At 39.7% G+C, this 20,364-nt stretch overlaps 1 protein-coding gene across 2 annotated transcripts in view; it reads right to left on the minus strand.

Moving 5' to 3' along the window:
• Positions 1-2,571: 2,571 nt before the first annotated feature.
• TWSG1 (twisted gastrulation BMP signaling modulator 1) overlaps positions 2,572-20,364 on the minus strand; it is a 67,276-nt gene continuing 49,483 nt past the window's right edge. Inside the window, exons 4-6 of one of the 2 annotated variants that reach the window (XM_054537495.2) lie at positions 8,465-8,731; positions 5,486-5,629; positions 2,572-3,780 (exon numbers count right to left, since the gene is read on the minus strand). In XM_054537495.2, coding sequence (XP_054393470.1) covers positions 3,767-3,780; positions 5,486-5,629; positions 8,465-8,731 — 425 coding nt within the window. In that variant the 3' untranslated portion in view covers positions 2,572-3,766. 2 annotated transcript variants of the gene reach the window in all.

The following is a 20,364-nucleotide window of genomic DNA, read 5'->3' on the forward strand; positions in this document are numbered from 1 at the left end:
TTCCCTGTGAGCCACGGGCCAAGACCGCTGGTCTCCACGGTCAGGAGACCTGGGCCTCTGGGACCTACCTTCCTGGCCCCTCTCTCAGGCCCTCAAAGGCCTCGTTCTCTCCCTTCCCCTAGCAGAACACCCCGGAGCCAGGGAGGCTTCAGGTAAACAAAAGATAGGTTCTCTGCCCTTGCTCGACTTCCTAGTGGGTAAGTCATACCTTTCCGAGGCAGACTAGCGCAACGGCCTTGCTATTTGCCTAGAACGGGGGGTGGAAGCAGTAATTACCAGTACACGTGTTCTAGAAAGATTACGCTGGCTGCAGAGGGAAGTACGTAAGTTAGACGGGCAGGAAACACATTTCTGCCATGAAGATATTTCGCCGGTGACTGTGCCTAACTCAGGGGCTATCTTCAGCCCAGTGAGGGAAGTCCTGTCTCCCTGACTGGCACTCTCCAGGCGTCATTCGGTGAGTCTCAGCGCGGACTCCAGGCTTCCCAGCACTACTGGGAGGGGGCAGAATTCTTTTCCTCTTTGCATCTGCACGGAGAATTCTCATCTCAAAAGCCAAACCTTGGAGTTGTTGCTGACCCCACACTTCAAGCAGACTTTAAAATAAAAGGAGGTAGAACATATTTACTTTTTTTTTTTTTAATTGAGACGGAGTTTCACTCTTGTCGCCCAGGCTGGAGGGCAGGGGCGCATTCTCGGCTCACTGCAACCTCCGCTTCCCGGCTTCAAGCGATTCTCCTGCCTCAGCCTCCTGAGTAGCTGGGATTACAGGCACGCGCCACCACACCCGGCTAATTTTTGTATTTTTTAGTAGAGACGGGGTTTCACCACGTTGGTCAGGCTGGTCTGGAACTCCTAACCTCAGGTGATCTGCCCGCCTCTGCCTCCCAAAGTGTTGGGATTACAGGCGTGAGCCACTGCGCCTGGCCCACATCTACTTTTTACTGGTTAGTTGAAGCTCAAAGGTCAAAGAGCTGTAATGGCTAACACCCACCCGCTAATGGCGCTAATGGCATGTCTGCCTGGCTTACTGAGCTCAGTGCCTGCCAGGTCTGGAGCAGCCCCATGGGGCCGGATGCGCCATGTTGTCTGTAATGTCTCCTGGAGCCTCGGGTTTGGATGCCTCCCCTCCCAGCTCAGCTTCACTCTCTCTGACTGTCCACATGACTAGCTGCTGTGTGGACACCTTCAGCAAAAATACAGCTTTCCTGGTCAAACGTTGTATCTGTCCTTGAAACTCATCCTACCTTCCGAATGCCCCAGCTCCTTTCTTAAGTCACTCAGGCTGTCCTCTTGAGTTCTTTCCCTCTCTAGATCCCCCAGGCACCAGGCTGCCAAAACATGGACCCTGAAATAAGGTGGATTTTGCCTGGCAGCACAGTTCATGGCTCTCAATTCTAACAGTATCCTGTGGGAGAGCTGAGAAAGGTTTTTCCCTACCTTGATCCTTCTGCAACTCCTTGCAACCTTTAGCCCATTCTTGTAAAGCTGGTTGGCATCTGAAGGCCCACAGAGCAAGCAGAATAGTAAAGTATTCATTTAAAAGCTTCCCCCATATTGGAATAAAGCATATGAAAAAGCAGACAGCAAAATGTTCTAAAATCTGTTCTGAGAGAATCTGTAGAGACATCCTGAGAGAAAAGAACATTCTTTGCTGATTGTTTTTTGTTTGTTTGTTTTTTAAGACAGGGTCTTGCTCTGTCACCCAGGCAGAAGTGCAGTGGCACAATCACAGCTCACTGCAGCTTCCGCCTCCCTGGGCGCAAGTGATCCTCCCACCTCAGCCTCTAGAGTAGGTGGGACTACAGGCACACATCACCGTGTCTGGAGTTGGCTCCTGCTGGTGGGTTCGTGGTCTTGCTGACTTCAAGAATGGAGCCGCAGACCTTCACGGTGAGTGTTACAGCTCTTAAAGATGGCACAGACCCAAAGAGTGAGCGATAGCAGGGTTTATTGTGAAGAGCAAAAGGACAAAGCTTCCACAGTGTGGAAGGGGACCCGAGGTGGTTGCCGCTGTTGGCTGGGGTGGCCAGCTTTTATTCCCTTATTGGCCCCTCCCCACCATGTTCTGTTTCTGTCCTATCAGAGTGCCCTTTTTTCAATCCTCCCTGCGATTGGCTACTTTTAGGATCCTGCTAATTGGTGTGTTTTACAGAGCACTGATTGGTGCAGTTTACAACCCTCTTGCTAGCTACAGAGCGCTGATTGGTGCGTTTTACAGAGTGCTGATTGGTGCATTTTATAATCCTCTTGCTAGCTACAGAGCACTGATTGGTGCATTTTACAATCCTCTTGTAAGACAGAAAAGTTCTCCAAGTCCCCACTCGAACCAGGAAGTCCAGGTGGCTTCACCTCTCATCACCACGCCCAGATAATTTTTTTATTTTTGTAAAGACAAGGTTTCACCATGTTGCCCAGGCTGGTCTTGAACTCCTGAGCTCAAGTGATTCGCCCACCTCAGCTTCCCAAAGTGCCACCGCACCCGGCCCGCTGATCACTTAAACACTATCTTCTTTAGACAGAAATGTCAAATTTATGTCTATGCTGAAGTTAACAAAAAGTATGACTCACTCATTTCAATTTTTTATTAAAATACTTTTTTGTTAATAGGGACAACCAAAGAAAAATACACAATTTTATATGTTGTAGATCATATAAAATACAATAAACATAAACTCTTGGGAATGCAGAATAGATTTCAAAAATCTTAAAGAAGCTTTCATAAAAATAAACTTTAGAAATGTGGCTTATATTTACTGCATTTTTTCAGAAAACTTTCTTTTCTCCATTTTAATGCTACCCTAATTATAAATAATGGTTCAAATTTCTAACATCTTATCAATTTTGCTTTCTGGAATTTTAGAAATCACATGTCTAAATGAAGACCTCTTTTTTATACCACCCTACATAAACACAGAATAGATTTTATTTAAATTACCATTTGATTTGGCACCACTATTGTAAATACAGTTTTAGTAATAATTAAATGTTATGGGGGAAAAACTAACAGAAAAACCTGCTAACAAGCACAAGTCTTACTATAAGAAAGGATCTTTTATATATGGCTTTTATGATACCCACTGATTTAAAATCTAGTGCTTTTAAAATCTGGTTATAAAAAAAGTAATAACCTAATTTTTTATTAAAAAAGAAAAAAGAATTTTTACCAAAACTTCAATATAGAAGTGAATGTGCTTAGAATGGTAATAGAGGATCTAACTTTTAACCAGGCTATCAACTTCTTGAATATTTACTTTCAATTTGGAAAAATATTGTTATTCAGGACCTGAAATACATTATAAAACTGGAAATGGAATCTTTTAGGTGAATTCTTTCTTTCAACCCCTCATAAATCAGAAATAATAAGCCAAATTTGAAGACAAAAGATCATTACATTTAGGGATAGTTTCTAATGAAAGAAATCAAGGTAAGAAAAATCAATTAAAATAATGTGGTTTAAGAAATTATCCTCCTAATGTAGGGGGTGGGAAACAGATATTACATTTTAAAATTTAATGATGAAGACCTAAAAAATGATAAATGCAGTTTTAAAAAATTTGTTGTCATCATTAAGAAAACATTAGGCATGTTGCCAACACACACACAAACATCACACCACTCACAGTAGGAAATGAGTGAAAAACAGCAGAGTTGAACTTCAGCAGGAGGCTGCAGATTCCTTTCAGCTTTCTGTCTAAAGTTCCAGGATACTTTCAGCTCTACAGGTGCTCATGAAGAAGGGGAGCTAAATGTTTTCAAGGCACTTTTAAACGAGGCATTCTAGGTAAAAGGAAGAAAAGGAGACCCTAATGTTTTCCTACCAAAAAATATATCCATGAGCTAAATTTCAACTTTTTAAAAGGCTAAAATATCTTGAATATTCATTAGAGTTATTTGAAAGAGCAGAAAAGGTATTAAGACCTTAATTTATAACAGTTGATCATATTACAAATGATCTTTTAACTAACTACTATTCAGATCATGAATAATACAAAATGTGTCCAAGAGCATTATCTATTTTTATATACTAAAATATGTAGATGTATAAAGAGGTATTCCTAAAAAGTTGCTTGTAGTTCAAATATGCACTAGAGCAATTAGTAATTTTGTAAAATTGAGTCTGTAATGTAAATATTTATGTCTTAGATTCATGCTTAAAGATTGAGATTTTATTACTATGAAGTGCACATAGTATCTTTATTGAAACATTTATTGAAACATATAAAATGTTGACTAAATTCTGTAGTGTATTTGGAGTGAACATAATCTTGAATACGGATTTTAAAATTTCATAATCTTAACCTCCGACGATATGATTATACTTGTTTAAAAAGAACATTATATCCAGATATAAACAAATGAAATATTACAAAATATGAACGTAGATAGTTTTAAGTTTGTTTCCCATTATAATTCTCAGCATTTTCACCCTGCCCTGTTCATACGAGTCAATTCTCTTCTTCAATTCCTGTCCTATCACCCGTCTGCTGAAAAACACTGCTTTGTCTTGGCTAAGGCTGCACGAGTTCAGTCTCGCACCGGCTCAGCCTCCCCTTTCAGCGACACCATTTCCCTACCAGGGTACAAGCTGTTTCCTGGTGCTCTAGGTGGAGTCTGATTTGGCATTTGTTCCCCATCCCTAGTGCTCTTTAAGCTGGTACCTGAAGTCACAGAAATGCTTTTGCTTGCTAATTATTTACCCCAGCAGTGCATTTAAAGCAATTTCATAGGTACACCCTGAAAATCTTGGTAAAGATTCTTCATCACTGCCTATGTCAGCACTTTGGGCAGGGGAAATGGAAGAGAATAGGAAACTTTCTCTAAAGCTTTGTCAACACATGTATTATAGAATGGATTCTACTATGTAAGAGTTCTCAATTATAAAATATGGTAAGCATTTACCTTTTAAAACCAACATAAAAGGGATGAAATTAAGCTTTTTATGATGATATTTTTATGTTATCAGAGTGGTGTATCGAATATCTACTCTATTTATAAAATGGATAAAACAAGGCACAATGAGGAAAGATGTGCAACTATAAAAACTCAGTGTACTAAGAGTAGCACATGGAGAAATCATAATTCACATCAACATGCTTCTGCCAACACTTTCAAAGCAAAAACCTTTTGGAATGCTAGAGGAAAACCACATCAGGCTTCATGTTAAAAACCTCAGATCTTTCAAGGAATTCTCTGCGCACCTGCTTCTCATATGACCAAAGTTGTACATGTATTCAAAGGAAAGGGCTTATTGCTAGGGGACAATAAAATCAGTAAGAACAGTTATATAATTAAACACATCACTGGATATGTCATATTTTTAAAAGAAACTTATTCCAAAGTCTTTACAACTTAACTTACTGGGATTCTGACACAACCAACAGACTTAAGAATAACTTTTTATACCTATTATTTTACTAAGTTGCTTTGGTTTGCATTTGTCTTCTTTAAAACATGCAGTTCATACATTTGACAGTTTTACTACCATAGTCAATACATTCTGGACCAATGCACTCGCAGCAGGCATTATGAAACCAGCGATATTTGGATGCTCCCATGGACTCACAGGATATTTTACACTGATGTATGGACATGCAGTCATCAAAATAAACCACAGTACACATGTGTTCTGAAAAACAAAAATTTAAGATTTCAGGGCAAGAAAGAAGAAAAACAAAAAAAAAATGCTTTATTACCTAGTTGAATATTAACAGTCATTTATCTTAGTTCTCTTATTACTGGTCTGTATATGACAAAGATGAGGTACAGGAAAAAAGATCTTCATTTATTGATTATGTTGAGAAGGAAGTCAGATTCTCCCACTCCATCTGAAGAAGGCAAAGGGCTTCCTTAGCTTCTTTTATTAGATTTCAGGCTTTGATCGAAAGGTTGGATTACTGGGCTTAAAAACATTTGCTATGTTATACAGCCGTACTTTTAAACTGGGTATTTCCTTTTTTTTTTTTTTTTGAGATGGAGTCTCATTCTGTCACCCAGGCTGGAGTGCAGTGGTGCGATCTTGGCTCACTGTAGCCTCCGCCTCCCAGGTTCAAGTGATTCTCTGCCTCAGCCTCCCGAGTAGCTGGGATTACAGGCATGCACCACCACAGCTGGCTAATTTTTATATTTTTAGTAGAGGAATCAGAGAATCCACAGAACTAAGCAGAAAATGATAGATCCATATGTTAAAAACAGACAACAAATAGAACTGCAAATGCAGGCCAGGCATGGTAGCTCAAGCCTGTAATCCCAACACTTTGGGAGGCCGAGGCAGGTGGATCACCTGAGACCAGGAGTTTGCAACCAGCCTGGCTAACATGGCGAAACCCTGTCTCTACTAAAAATTCAAAAAATTAACCGGGCATGGTGGCGGGTGCCTGTAACCCCAGCTACTCGGGAGGCTGAGGCAGGAGAATCACTTGAACCTGGGAGGCGGAGGTTGCAGTGAGCTGAGATTGCACCATTGCACTCCAGCCTGGGCAACAAGAGTGAAACTCCATCTCAAAAAACAAACAAACAAACAAATGAACAGACAAACAAAAAAACTGCAAATGCAGGAGGAGCAGTAGAAAGAGGCTAACTCCATCTGGGGGAAGAGGTGCCCAGGAAAGACGTCACAGAGAAAAAACTTTAATTGTGTCTTGAAGACAGCTGGAGTTTCCAGGAATTAGCTTCTTGCTAATTGCTTCATAAATTTAAATAATCTTTGAGCAAGATTTATGAATTATTATTTAATATCTGTTATGTTGATTATTTACATTTTAATAATGGAGAAAATGATAGCAAAACATATTATTATTGCATTCCATATGTTTCTAATGTTTTCCAAAATCTAGCATTTGTTTTACAAAGTACTTTAACCTAAAAGGGAATAAGAAATCTTACACTGTCATTTAAAAGATGCTGTTTTGCCTTTTACTATTAATGTTCGAAGCTCACACTGTTTTCTGTTTTCTTGTTTTTTTTTTTTTTTTTTTTTTTTGAGATGGAGTTTTGCTCTAGTTGCCCAGGCTGGAGTGCAATGGTGTCATCTCGGCTCACTGCAACCTCCACCTCCTGGGCTCAAGCGATTCTCCTGCTTCAGCCTCCCAAGTAGCTGGGATTACAGGCATGCGCTACCACGCCCAGCTAATTTTGTATTTCTAGTAGAGACGAGGTTTCTCATGTTGGTCAGGCTGGTCTCGAACTCCCGACCTCAGGTGATGTGCCCGCCTCAGCCTCCCAAAGTGCTGGGATTACAGGTGTGAGCCACCGCACCCGGCCCACACTGTTTTATATAGGTAGGAATGTAACGGAGGGCACAACTAATAGTCAAGTAAGAGTACAAATTATACTATTTATACAAAATTCACGTCATGTTTTAAGAAATAATTGCAATTTTCATAAGTGCTTTATGCTTCTACAGTAAAATTATATGGTGCCTTTTATCATATTTTATAAATATGGTGATATTTATCAAAAAATATCAAAGATTTTATAAAAGTCACATGCTCTTTACATTCCAAAATTATGATATGACCTATCTTCACTAATAAATGCTCTTAAATATGCTTCTGTAATTTGTATAAGTTATTTTCTCATTTAATTCCTTTTCTGACCAACAGTACCCATTTGCAGAGAACTAGCTGGGGTTAGTTTATGCCTGGAAATGAGATGTCTGGAATACCAACTTGCTTATAAAGAAATTTAGCTAATGACTTTGGCATCATTTTGGTACGGGTGCTATTATAAAAATCTGACTTCATGGGATACTCTGAATGTTACCTGACAAATGAGCAATATTTTATTAGAGAAGCAGCATTGTTGCTATCTTATGAACAGAATAAAGCCTAACACAAATAAATACCAGAATTAGGAACAATTATCTATTTTCCAATACAGTACAGCCTCTGCTGCCAGGAGTATGGAGGAATTTTGACAATATGCTGACATGCCTCTTTTTTTTTTGGTGAGACGGAGTCTTGCTCTGCCACTCAGGCTGGAGTGCAGTGGTGCGATCTCGGTTCACAGCAACCTCCGACTCTCAGCTTCAAGCAATTCTCCTGCCTCAGCCTCCCTCGTAGCTGGACTACAGGCGCCTGCCACCACAGCCGGCTAATTTTTGTATTCTTAGTAGAGACGGGGTTTCACTATGTTGGAGGCTGGTCTTGCTTGAACTCTTGACCTCGTGATCCACCTGCCTTGGCCTCCCAAAGTGCTGGGATTACAGGCGTGAGCCACCACGCCCGGCCGACGTGCCTCTTTATCTACTCAAGGATCGGAGATATTTTTTTTTCTCTTATCCTTCTAGTATGTGCCTCTAGATATGATAGGATCAGGGTTATTGAGTCTAGAATTTATGTGAGATGATACAAATTCAAAACCAAAAAGCTGCTCCAAAAGATGGTCTTATATAGGTTTTATAGATTACATGGACAGACCACATGAGGGGGTGGAATGGAAAAAGTCAACTGTTGGCAGTTACCTTTGTCACTGGAATAAGGCGCGTGAACATTATTGCTGGGAACAGACACATTCTGGTGGTGTGGCTGGTTCACAGTTTCTAAAAATGAAACCAGATTCTCATGATGTGAAAGTTCTTCTGCAACAGGGAAAGAAACGATGTTCCAATTCAACTGAGTATCTCCTTCTGTGAGTGCCCGGAAGAGAGAAGGGATCGGTTCATGCAGCTCCTCCACTGTGCTCTTTGAAGTTGGAGGTGTGTCACTATAATTTCGAGGATTACACATACCTGGGTTAGGGGTAATATCATAAGATTTTGTTAGTTACTGCCTTGCAATCAGAGCTACAACACATTAAAATTATGTAACTTCTAGGATTACACGTAGATATTTTCCTAGCTTTTTTTTTTTTTTGCTGGGTGAGCCTAAATGATGATATTCTACCCTAGTAGCTTCAAGCATACTGAATGCTCAGATCTTGTTTTTTAAATACCTAATAGGAACCAGAGCTCCTTGGAGAAAAGACTGATTTGAAGGCTGGGTCAGGAAAGTACAAAATGAGCCAGGAACACATTTGTGCCAGAAAGTAAGGAAGTGCACCATGAATGATGGGACATGCTGAAGAGACACAGGAGGCCAACTGAAGGGGCTCCTACTGGCTAATAGACAATTTGAGCATTAAAATAATAATAAGCTGAGTGCAGTGGCTCACGCCTATAATCCCAGCACTTTGGGAGACCAAGGTGGGAGGATCACTTCAGCCCAGGAGTTTGATACCAGCTTAGGCAACATAGCAAAACATCATTTCTACAAAAAATAAAAAATATTAGCTGGGTGTGGTGGTGCATGCCTGTAGTCCCAGCTACTTGGGAGGCTGAGGCGGGAGGATTTCTTGAGCCCAGGAGATAAGGCTGCAGTAAGCTATCACTGTACCACTGGACTCTAGCCTGGGCAACCCCATGTCAATCAATCAATCAACAAAAATGGATTACCATCTTGTAAACAAAACAAGAATCAATGAGTTCTCATATATAAATAAATACAAGAGAAGGGAATGATATTCCTTACCAACTGATAAATGTAGAAGAAAGGAAACAGAAAATCACCATTTGGCACTATCACATGGGTTTGATTCGGATGGGATTGGTCAACGGATATTAAGTCTGATGGGTGACTGTTAGATAAGAACATACTGATGTATTGTTGGAAAGCTCTCCACAAAATACTAATCACTTACAAAAGGTCATTAATAATGACCTTAATGTGGAGAAGTCTGGCGGGCACCAATATGATCAGAAGATCAAAGTTAACATCACCAGTGATGGGAGATGGTGATGTTGCCAAGAATGTGTGACATAAGTCTGGTCACAAGTAAACATCAGGTACATCAAAGCTGAGGGAAATCCTGTATAATCAAGGTCTGTACTCTTCAACACTGTCAAGAGAAAGACTAAAGGACTGTTTCAGATTGAATGAGTCTGAAGAAACATAACTACTAAACGCATCACATATTCCTGGATAGGATACTGGGCCAGAAAGAAAGAAGAGGTACCATTGGGACAGCTGGTGACACTGAATGGGGTTTGTGGATTGGGTGGCAATGTTATATTGATATTGGCTTCCTGATTTGGAGGGCTGTAGGCCAATTTTTAGGAGAATATCTTTGTTGTTTGAAAATATAGACTGGAGTGTTTAGTGGTAATGGGACATTGTAAAGCTTGCTTTGCAAAGATTCAAAAAAACACGAATGATCATGTGTGTGCGTGCGTGTGTGTGCATGCATGCATGTGTGTGTGTGTCTGTAGGGAGAGGAAGGGTATTGAGCAATGAAGCAAATGCAATGATAAAATGTTTTTGTAGATTGACATAATAATTATACTTATCACTTACAGTGATGATTCAATACAATCATGAATAATGATCAGATCTGGGTAATTAACACATCCATCATCTCAAACATTTTTGTGTTGGAATAGTCAATATCCTCCTTCTAGCTATTTGAAATGTATAATACATTATTGTTAACTATAGTCATGCTATAGAACTACAGAACACTAGAGAACTCATTCCTCCTATCTAGCTGTAATCTTATATCCTTTAACAAATATCTCTCTATCCTCCTGTTCCCCCTAACCTCCTATCCTTCTCAGCCTCTACCATCCTCCGTTCTACTTTTTACTTGCATGGAATGAACTCTTTTGTAACTTCCACATATGAGTGAGAACGAGAGCATGTGGTGTTTAACTTTCTGTTCCTGGCTTATTTCACTTAACATAATGTCCTCCAGTTCCATCTATGTTGGCATGAATGACAGAATTTCATGCTTTTTTGTGGATGAATAGCATTCCATTGAGTATAAATACCACATTTTCTTTATGCATTTATCTGTTGTTGGACACCTAGGTTGACTCCACATTTTGGCAATTGTGAATACTGCTGCAATAAACACAGAGGTGCAGATGTCTCTTCGATATACTGATTTCCCTTCCTTAGGATAAATGTATAGTAATGGGATTGCTGGATATGGTAGTTCTTTTTGTGGTTTTTTGAGGATGCTCCATACTGTTTTCCATAGTGGTTGTATTAATAACTGGGGAATCTGAGTGAGGGAAAATATAAATCTTTTTATCCTTCTGGCAAATTTCTCTATATTTGAGATGATTTCAAAATGAATTATTAAAAAATAATTTTAAGTCAGACATCATGGCTCATGCCTTTAATCCCAGAACTTTGAGATGCAGAGGTGAGAGGACTGCTTCAGGCTAGAAGTTCAAGACCAGCCGGGACAATATAGTGAGACTCTGTCTTTACCAAAACAAACAAACAAAAAAATTAGCTGAGCATGATGATGCGTGCTTGTAGTCCCAGCTACTCAGGAGGCTGAAGTGGGAGGATCACTTGAGCCCTGGAATTCAAGGTTGCAGTGAACTATGACTGTGTCACTGTACTCCAGACTGGGTGACAGAGTGAGACTCAGTCTCTAAAAAAAATAAATAGATGAAAATAAAAATATTTTTAAAAGGAGAAAAATGGCAGGAGAGAATCAGAGACAGAGTATAGAAAACTTTTTCAATGAGTTTTGCTATAAAGGGGCAAGCTGACACAGTGTTTAATCAGCCCCAGCCTTCAAGCTGTCCCAGCTGACACCAAGTGGATCAGAGAGGAGGTATCCCCACAAAACTCAGCCCCAAATGCAGATTTGGGAGCTAAGGAAATGATTCTTGTTCTTTTAAGCCACTATGTTTTGGTGTAGCTTGTTTAGTAGCAATAGTTACTGGAACAGAACCCTCTGGGTTTCTTTTTGTGAGCATTATATAAGCATACCTTATTTTATTGCGCTATATTTTACTGGACTTCATAGATGCTGTGTGTTTTATAAATTAAAGGTTTTTAACAACCCTGCACTGAGCAAGTCTATCAGTGCAATTTTCCCAATAGCATGAGCTCACTTTGTGTCTCTCTGTCACATTTTGGTAATTCTTGCAATATTTCAAACATTTCATTATTATTATAACTGTTATGGTGATCTGTGATTACTAATCTTTGATGTTACTATTTTAATTGTCTTGCGGCAGCAGGAAGTGCCTCCATATGCAAGCTCAATTGATAACTGTTGTGGTTGTATTCTGACTGCGCCACCAACTGGTCATTCTCCTGTATCTCTCCCTCTCTTTTGGCCTCCTTTTCCCTGAGACACAGCAATATTGAAATAAGACCAATTAGTAACCCTACTATGGTCTCCAAGTGTTCATGTCTCTCACTTTAAATTTAAAAAGTTAGAAGTGTCTGTCTGCTCTCTTTCACAGTAAACAAACAAACAAATAACCCAGTATTTTTTAAGCCAAAAAAAAAGAAAAAGAAGAAGAAAGCTTAGTGAAGATGGCATGTTGAAAGCTAACACAGGCCAAAAGCTAAGCCACTTGTGCCAAACAGCCTAGTTGGGAATGCAAGGGAAAAGTTCTTGAAGGAAAGGAAAAGTGTTACTCTGAACACATGAATGCTAAGAAAGTGAAACAGCCTTATTGCTGATATGGAGAAAGTTTGAGTGGTCTGGATAGATCAAACCAGCCAAAATATTCCCTTAAAGTTCAATCCAGAGCAAGGCCCTCTCTTCAATTATGTGAAGGCTGAGAGAGGTAAGGAAGCTATAGAAGAAAAGTCTGAAGCTGGCAGAGATTGGTTCATGAGGTTTAAGGAAAGAAGCCATCTCTATAACATAAAAGTGCAAAGAGAAGCAGCAAGTGCGGATGTACAAACTGCAGCAGGTTATTCAGAAGATCTAGCTAAGTCATTGGTAAAGGTGGCTACACCAAGCAACAGATTTTCAATGTAGATGAAACAACCTTCCATTGCAATACGATGCTATCTAGGACTTTCCTAGCTAGAAAGAAGTCAATGCCTGGTTTCAAAAGCTTCAAAGAACAGGCTGACTACGTCGTTGGGGGCTAATGCAGCTGGTAACTTTGGGTTGAAGCCAATGCTAATTTACCATTCCAAAAACCCTAGGGCATCCATAAGATTTATGCTAAATCTACCCTGCCTGTACCCTAGAAATGGAACAACAAAGCCTGGATGACAGCACATTTGTTTATAGCATGGTTTACTAAATATTTTTAAGTCTACTGTTGAGACCTACTTTTCAGAAAAAATGATTCCTTTCAAATATTACTGCTCACTGACAATGTACCTGGTCACCCAAGAGCTCTGATGAAGACGTACAAGGGGATTAATGTTGCTTTCATTCCTGCTAACACAGCAGCTGTTCTGAAACCCAAGGTTGAGGGAGTCATTTCAACTTGCAAGTCTTATTGTCTCAGAAATATATCTTGTAAGGTTATAGCTGCCATAGATAATGATTCCTCTGACGGATCTGGGCAAACTAAATTGAAAGCCTTCTGGAAAGGATTCACCATTCTAGATGCCATTAGGAACATTCATGATTCATGGGAGGATGTTAAACTATCAACATTATCAGGAGTTTAGAAGAGAAGTTGAGTACAACATTCATGGATGACTTTGAGGGGTTCAAGACTTCAGTGGAGAAATTACTGAAAATGTAGTGGAAATAGCAAGAGAACTAGAATTAGAAGCGGAGCCTGAGGATGTGACTGAATTATTGCAATCTCATTATAAAACTTGAACAAATGAGGAGTTGCTTCTTATGGATGAGCAAAGGAAGTGTTTCTTGAGATGGAAGCTACTCCTAGTGAAAATGCTATAAACATTGTTGAAATGACCACAAAGGATATAGAATATTATGTAAACCTAGTTGTTAAAGCAGTGCAGGGTTTCAGGATTGACTCCAATTTTTTATTTTTATTTATTGAGAGAGAGTCTTACTCTATCACCCAAGCTGGAGTATAGTGGCACAATCATAACTCACCGCAGCATTGAACTCTTGGACTCAAGTGGATCCTCCCACCTCAGCCTCCCAAGTAGCTAGGTCTAGAGGTGTGCACCACCACGCCAGCTAATTTTTTCCATTTTTTGTAGAGATGGGGTCTCACTATGATGTCCAGGCTTGTCTCAAACTCCTGGCCTGAAGCTATCCTCCTGCCTCAGATTTCCAAAACTCTGGGTTTATAGACATGAGCCACTGCACCCGGCCTAATTTGGAAAGAAGTTCTACTGTGGGTAAAATACTATCAGATAGCATGACATGTAACAGAGAACTATTTCATGAAAGGAAGAGTCAACTGATGCAGCAAACTTCAGTGTTGTCATATTTTAAGAAACTGCCAGCCAGTGTGATGGCTCATGCCTGTAATCTCAGCACTTTGGGGGACTAAGGCTGGAGGATTGCTTGAGGCCAGGAAATTGAGACCAGTCTAGGCAACATAGTGAGACTCCATCTCTATTTAAAAAAAGAAGAAAGAAGTCTGGGCGCAGTGGCTCATACCTGTAATCCCAGCACTTTGGGAGGCCGAGGGGGGCGGATCACGAGATCAGAAGATCGAGACCATCCTGGCTAACATGGTGAAACCCCGTCTCTACTAAAAATACAAAAAATTAGCCGGGCATGATGGTGGGCACCTGTAGTCCCAGCTACTCAGGAGGCTGAGGCAGAAGAATGGTGTGAACCTGGGAGGCAGAGGTTGCAGTGAACCGAGATCACGCCACTGCACTCCAGCCTGGACGACAGAGCGAGACTCTATCTCAAAAAAAAAAAAGAAGAAGAAATAAACTGTCACAGACACTCCAACCTTCAGCAACCACCAGCCTGATCAATTAGCAGCCATCAAGATCTAGGCAAGAGCCTCCACCAGCAAAAAGATTACAACTGCCTGAAGGCTTAGATGATTTTTTGCATTTTTTAACAATAAAGTATTTTGTATTTAAGGTATGTATTTTTTAAGACATAATAAAATTGCACACTTAATAAACTACAGTGTAGTGTAAAATAACCTTTAGATGCACTGGGAAACCAAAGTATTTGCGTGACTCACTTTATTGGGACCTTCGCTTTACTGCGGTGATCTGGAACCAAATCAGCAATATTTCCGTGGGGTATGGCTATACTTTTGAAAGCTAAATTATGTTTCATTTTTGTTTCGCATCTATTAGGTGTAAGATGGAGTTTCACTTCTTCCTCAGATTAAAAGTGTAAAAAGTTAAACCAAATTTATAAATTCCTGTTTTTATAAATTCAGGGAGGAGAAAAAAAGCCATCTATTTCCTCATTTTGTTAGTTTAAGGATCATGGCAAGAGCTGAGGAGAACAAAGTTGTGTGGGCTCTTCATCACATTTTTCAATACAGCTGAACTTGAATAACTTAGGTTGTATGACAGGATCATGGATTAAATGATCAAATCTGATCCCTTTATTCATAAAAAGAAGAAATAGGTGCAGATAAGTCAAATGACTTGTCCAATATTATGTCATCTAGGATCAGAGCCAAGATCATGATGTAGCCTCCTGATTTCATGTCTACTACTCTTTCTAATAACTACATCTGTACATAATCTTTAAGTGGTATCAAAAAGCAAATAATACTTAGAATGCTCATATTATACAACTATACATAATATAGTCTTCTGCCAAATTTATAAATAAAAATTAGTGGCCGGGTGCAGTGGTTCACACCTGTAATCTCAGCACTTTGGGAGGCTGAGGCAGGCGCATCACCTGAGGTCAGGAGTTCGAGACCAGCCTGACCAACATGGAGAAACTCTGTCTCTACTAAAAATACAAAATTAGCCTGGCATGGTGGCGCATGCCTGCAATTCCAGCTACTCAGGAGGCTGAGGCAGGAGAATTGCTTGAACCCGGGAGGTGGAGGTTGCAGTGAGCCAAGATTGTACCACTGCACTCCAGCCTGGGCAACAAGAGTGAAACTCCATCTCAAAAACAAACAAACAAACAAACAAGAAGCCAAAAAACACACAAAAAAATTAGTAAATAGAGTTGAAGGTAAACAACTGAGTTCAAACGTTATAAAAGCTAAATTTAACATCTACTGAAGACTTTAAAGAAATTTCAGCCAGGCATGGTGACACACATCTATAGTCCCAGCCACTTGGGAGGCTGAGGCAAGAAGACTGACAGAGCCCAAAAGTTCCAGGCCAGCCTGGGTAACTTGTGAGACCCTGTCTCTAAAAAACAAACAAATAAATAAATGAAACTTCAGTGCTCATTATCAGAGATTTCATTATATCAAAACAATTTGGGGGGAGTTTTGTGCATTTAACAAATTTAGGACAAAAACATTCGTAATTTAAATCTCAATATACTGCACTAAAACTAGTAAACCTGATGTCCCTGATTTGCTGATAAAGATACTAAGGTTTTTTCCACTTTCCCTAGCCAACTTCTCCAAATTCTATATTGACAAACTTGATAACCATATTCTGTAGCAAATTCACAATGCAGCCTTGTCTCATACATTGATTCTAAAAGTTGAAAACCAGTAAAAGTAGTTATCTTAACATAATCCTATGAAAATTGTTTATGACAGAACAAGTAGTATGGTAGGACTTCCTTGTTCAATGTCATATTGTCAAAGGACAATACTTCTGATTTTAAGATTAAGTGAACTTTTCTTTGAACTTCATAAAACAATGAAAACCATGCTACATTTCACATGGCATGACCTGAGAGTTGTTCTTGCCAACAAATATTAAACCTAAATCTAACCATTTTCTTATAGTTAACTTCAAATAACTAGAAATACAGAGGGGCAGAGGAACAAGTTAAAGGATACCACAGGAAGCAGTCAAATCCGGAATGTGGGCTATTCTATAGGTCAACTGATACAGTTCCTTCATTGTCAAATGGCATGATAGAAATGAAAGGAGGGTCAATCTGGATGAAAAACACAACAAGTAGATTCAATACAAGAATTTTGAATTAATATGATCAAGTGAACTGTAAAAACACTGAGACATCTGGAGAAACCTGATCATGAACTGAATTTTAGATTTCACCAAGAAATTATTGTTAATTTTGTTAGGTGTTACAACAGCATTATGATTAGAAAAGTCAATGTCCACCTTTTTTTAGAAATTGACATGAAAAAACGTAGGGGTAAAAAGTATTTGCTGTCTGCATTTGTTTTTTTTTTTTTGAGACAGAGTTTCACTCTTGTTGCCCAGACTACAGTACAATGGTCTTGTTGCCCAGACTAGAGTACAATGGCACGATCTCGGCTCACTGCAGCCTCCGCCTGCTGGGTTCAAGTGATTCTCCTGCTTCAGCCTCCCGAGTAGCTGGGACTACAGGCACCCGCCACCACAACCAGCTAATTTTTTTTTTTTTGTATTTTTAGTAGAGATGAAGTTTTGCCATTTTGACTAGGCTGGTCTCAAACTCCTGGCCTCAGGTGATCTGCCCACCTCGGACTCCCAAAATGCTGGGATTACACATGAGCCATCGTGCCCGGCCTGCAATTTGCTTTTAAATACTTTAGCAAAGAAAGAAAAAAAGATGAAGTGAATGTGGCATATTCTGGACCACTGCTGAACCTGCGTGAGGGATACATAGTTCATTATGCTATTCTCTCCATTTCTGTGTATATTTCAATATTTTTATAATAAAAAATTAACGCCAAATTTAATTCCTTTATGGAGAATTATTTTCTTGTTCAGTTTTGTTTTTTCTTGGCATTTCTATGCTTGGAATTTTCTTTCTCTGTACCACACAAAAATGTTTCAGCATATCTTGAAAACTTATCTGCTTCTCAATGATATGCTTGAACCCAGTTTCTTTCTTCTCTTCACTTACTGCTTCAGTCAGGACGCTTCACCCCATGCCTCCTGTGTGCTTATCATTCTGCAGCTATCCTTAACTGAACTCCTGGTTAAAGCTATTGCTTCCTTCAAACCATGTTGTTATCTTTCTTGGTTTTCTATCCTGTTTTGTTTGATTGATCCTCTACTAATTATTTTAGAAACGGTAGGTGAGAAGTAAACTTTGAGTTCTTATTTGTCTAAAAATGTTTCTATTTTACATTCACATTCCTGATAATTTGACAGGTCAAAATAGTTTTCCCACCAGCCACTTAAGTCATTGGCCCAGTGATACTGATGAGAAGTCTGATGGCAGTGTGATTTTTAACTTCTTGTATACAAACTCTATTATTCTTTCTGAAATATTTTAGAATATTTTTTAACCTAGAATTTGTAAAATTTTGTGAAGATGTGCCACATGTAGGTCTTTTTTCACTCATCTCACTCAGCATTCTGTAGGCTCTTTCAACCTAAGACTCACTGTTTTTTTTCTCAGCTTTGGTAATTTTTCTTCTACTATTCGATAATTTCTTCCCTCCTTCCTTTTTTTTTTTTTTTTAATTCTTCTTCTGGAGTGCCTATTCTTTCCCTATTATATTATCTGCCTGTTTTCACTATATTCTATGACACTCCAATAATATTTTCAGACTCTCTTATTATTTTTCCAATTGATTTTTTTTTTTTTTTTTTTTTGAGATGGATTCTCGCTCTGTCATCCAGGCCAGAGTGCAGTGGTGTGATCTTGGCTCACTGCAAGCTCCGCCTCCCGGGTTCAAGCAATTCTCCTGCCTCCTGAATAGCTGGGATTACAGGTGCCCACTACCACACCCGGCTAATTTTTGTATTTTTAGTAGAGATGCGATTTCACCACGTTGGCCAGGCTGGTCTGGAACTCCTGACCTCAGGTGATCTGCCTGCCTTGGTCTCCCAAAATGCTGGGATTACAGGTGTGAGCCACCACACTCAGCTTTTTTTTTTTTTTTTTTGGGACAGATTCTCGCTGTGTTGCTCAGGCTTCAGTGACACGATCTTGGCTCACTGCAACCTCTGCCTCCCAGGATCAAGCGATTCTCCTGTCTTAGCCTCCTGAGTAGCTGGGATTACAGGCATGTGCCACCACGCCTAGCTAATTTTTGTATTTTTAGTAGAGTTAGGGTTTCACCATATTGGCCAGGCTGGTCTTGAACTCCTGACCTCAGGTGATCCACCCACCTCGGCCTCCCAAAGTGCTGGGATTACAGGTGTGAGCCACCATGCCCGGCCCCAGTTGAATTTTAAATTTGCAAAAGCTTTCTTATTCTGATTGTTTTTCATAATACAGACATGACATTTTGTTAACTTTTTCTAAAAGATAACAATCAGTTTTTAAAAGATTTCTTTTATGTCCTAAATATTTCCTCCTTGGTCTGCTTTTTACTTCATTTTTTTCTTTTAAGGTACACTTATTCTATTTTTCTTTCACATCTAGTCATTAGGCTGGAGACACCTTCCCTCTCTGCAATGCCTGAATGAGGAGGCCTTGCCTGGGTACCAACAACACATCAGTGGCTCTACTTCTTTTCAGCTAGTTCCCTTCAATTTCTCTAGAAAGAAATTCTCCAATTTCTTTTTCCTAGAGAAACTTCTTAATTACTTGGAACTTTTTCTGACGAATGGAGGAGGGAATTGGTTATCAAATCATACAGCTGTTCTATAGACAGATCTTCAAATAATCTTGCTATTTTCAAATTCATTTCTCACTCCCACACTGCATAAAGCTGCAACTGGAGCCTCTTTGGGGTTTAGCTGGGAAGGTCACTCATACTCTCACCATAACCCTCTTTTATGCAATTTGTTTTGGTGTTCCTTCCAATCTGTTTACTAAAGAGCAAGCACATCTGGGCTGGGTGTGGTGGCTCATGCCTGTAAATCCCAGCACTTTGGGAGGCTGAGGCAGGTGGATCACCTGAGATCAGGAGTTCAAGACCAGCCTGGCCAACAGGGTGAAATCCCATCTCTACTAAAAATACAAAAATTAGCCAGGCATGGTGGCATGCGCCTGTAGTCCCAGCTACTCGGGAGGCTGAGGCAAGAGAATAGCTTGAACCCAGGAGGCGGAGGTTGCAGTGAGCCAAGGTTGAGCCACTGCACTCCAGCCCGGGCGACAGAGCAAAACTTTGTCTCCAAAAAAAAAAAGGGAAAGCACATTTGTCTTTCCTTTTAGATATCTGATGCAAACTCAAATTACAATTGCTCCTTTTATTTATCTTTGTTTTTAGAGTTATTTCCAATTTTATCCCTTCATTTCATTTTACTGGCATCCTAAGTGGAAGGGAAGAAAATATGTGAATTTAGACCATCATATTGAACCAGAAGTCACATTTACTTGAAGGAGTTGGAAAATGTGATCAACCATTACCTGCATATCAATCTACTCATCCATTGATCCATTTCTTCCAGATATTTGTATCCAACTTCCTACAGAACATTGCCACTTGAGAACCTTATAGGCCCCTCAAATTCAACTGTCTCAGTCATCTTCCCTAACATACCTGGGTCTTAGGTAAGCTTATCTTGGTTCCCTGTCACAATTTATCCAGTCACATAAACAGAAGCCTAGAGGTTATTCCTGGCTCCCATCACCCCTCAGTTTCGATTTCCAAACTGTCACCAAATCTAATCGAGTTTAACCTTGTAATTATTTTTCTAATGAGGCCAC

This window comes from Pongo abelii, chromosome 17 (assembly GCF_028885655.2).
Source record: "Pongo abelii isolate AG06213 chromosome 17, NHGRI_mPonAbe1-v2.0_pri, whole genome shotgun sequence".
NCBI lineage: Eukaryota > Metazoa > Chordata > Mammalia > Primates > Hominidae > Pongo > Pongo abelii.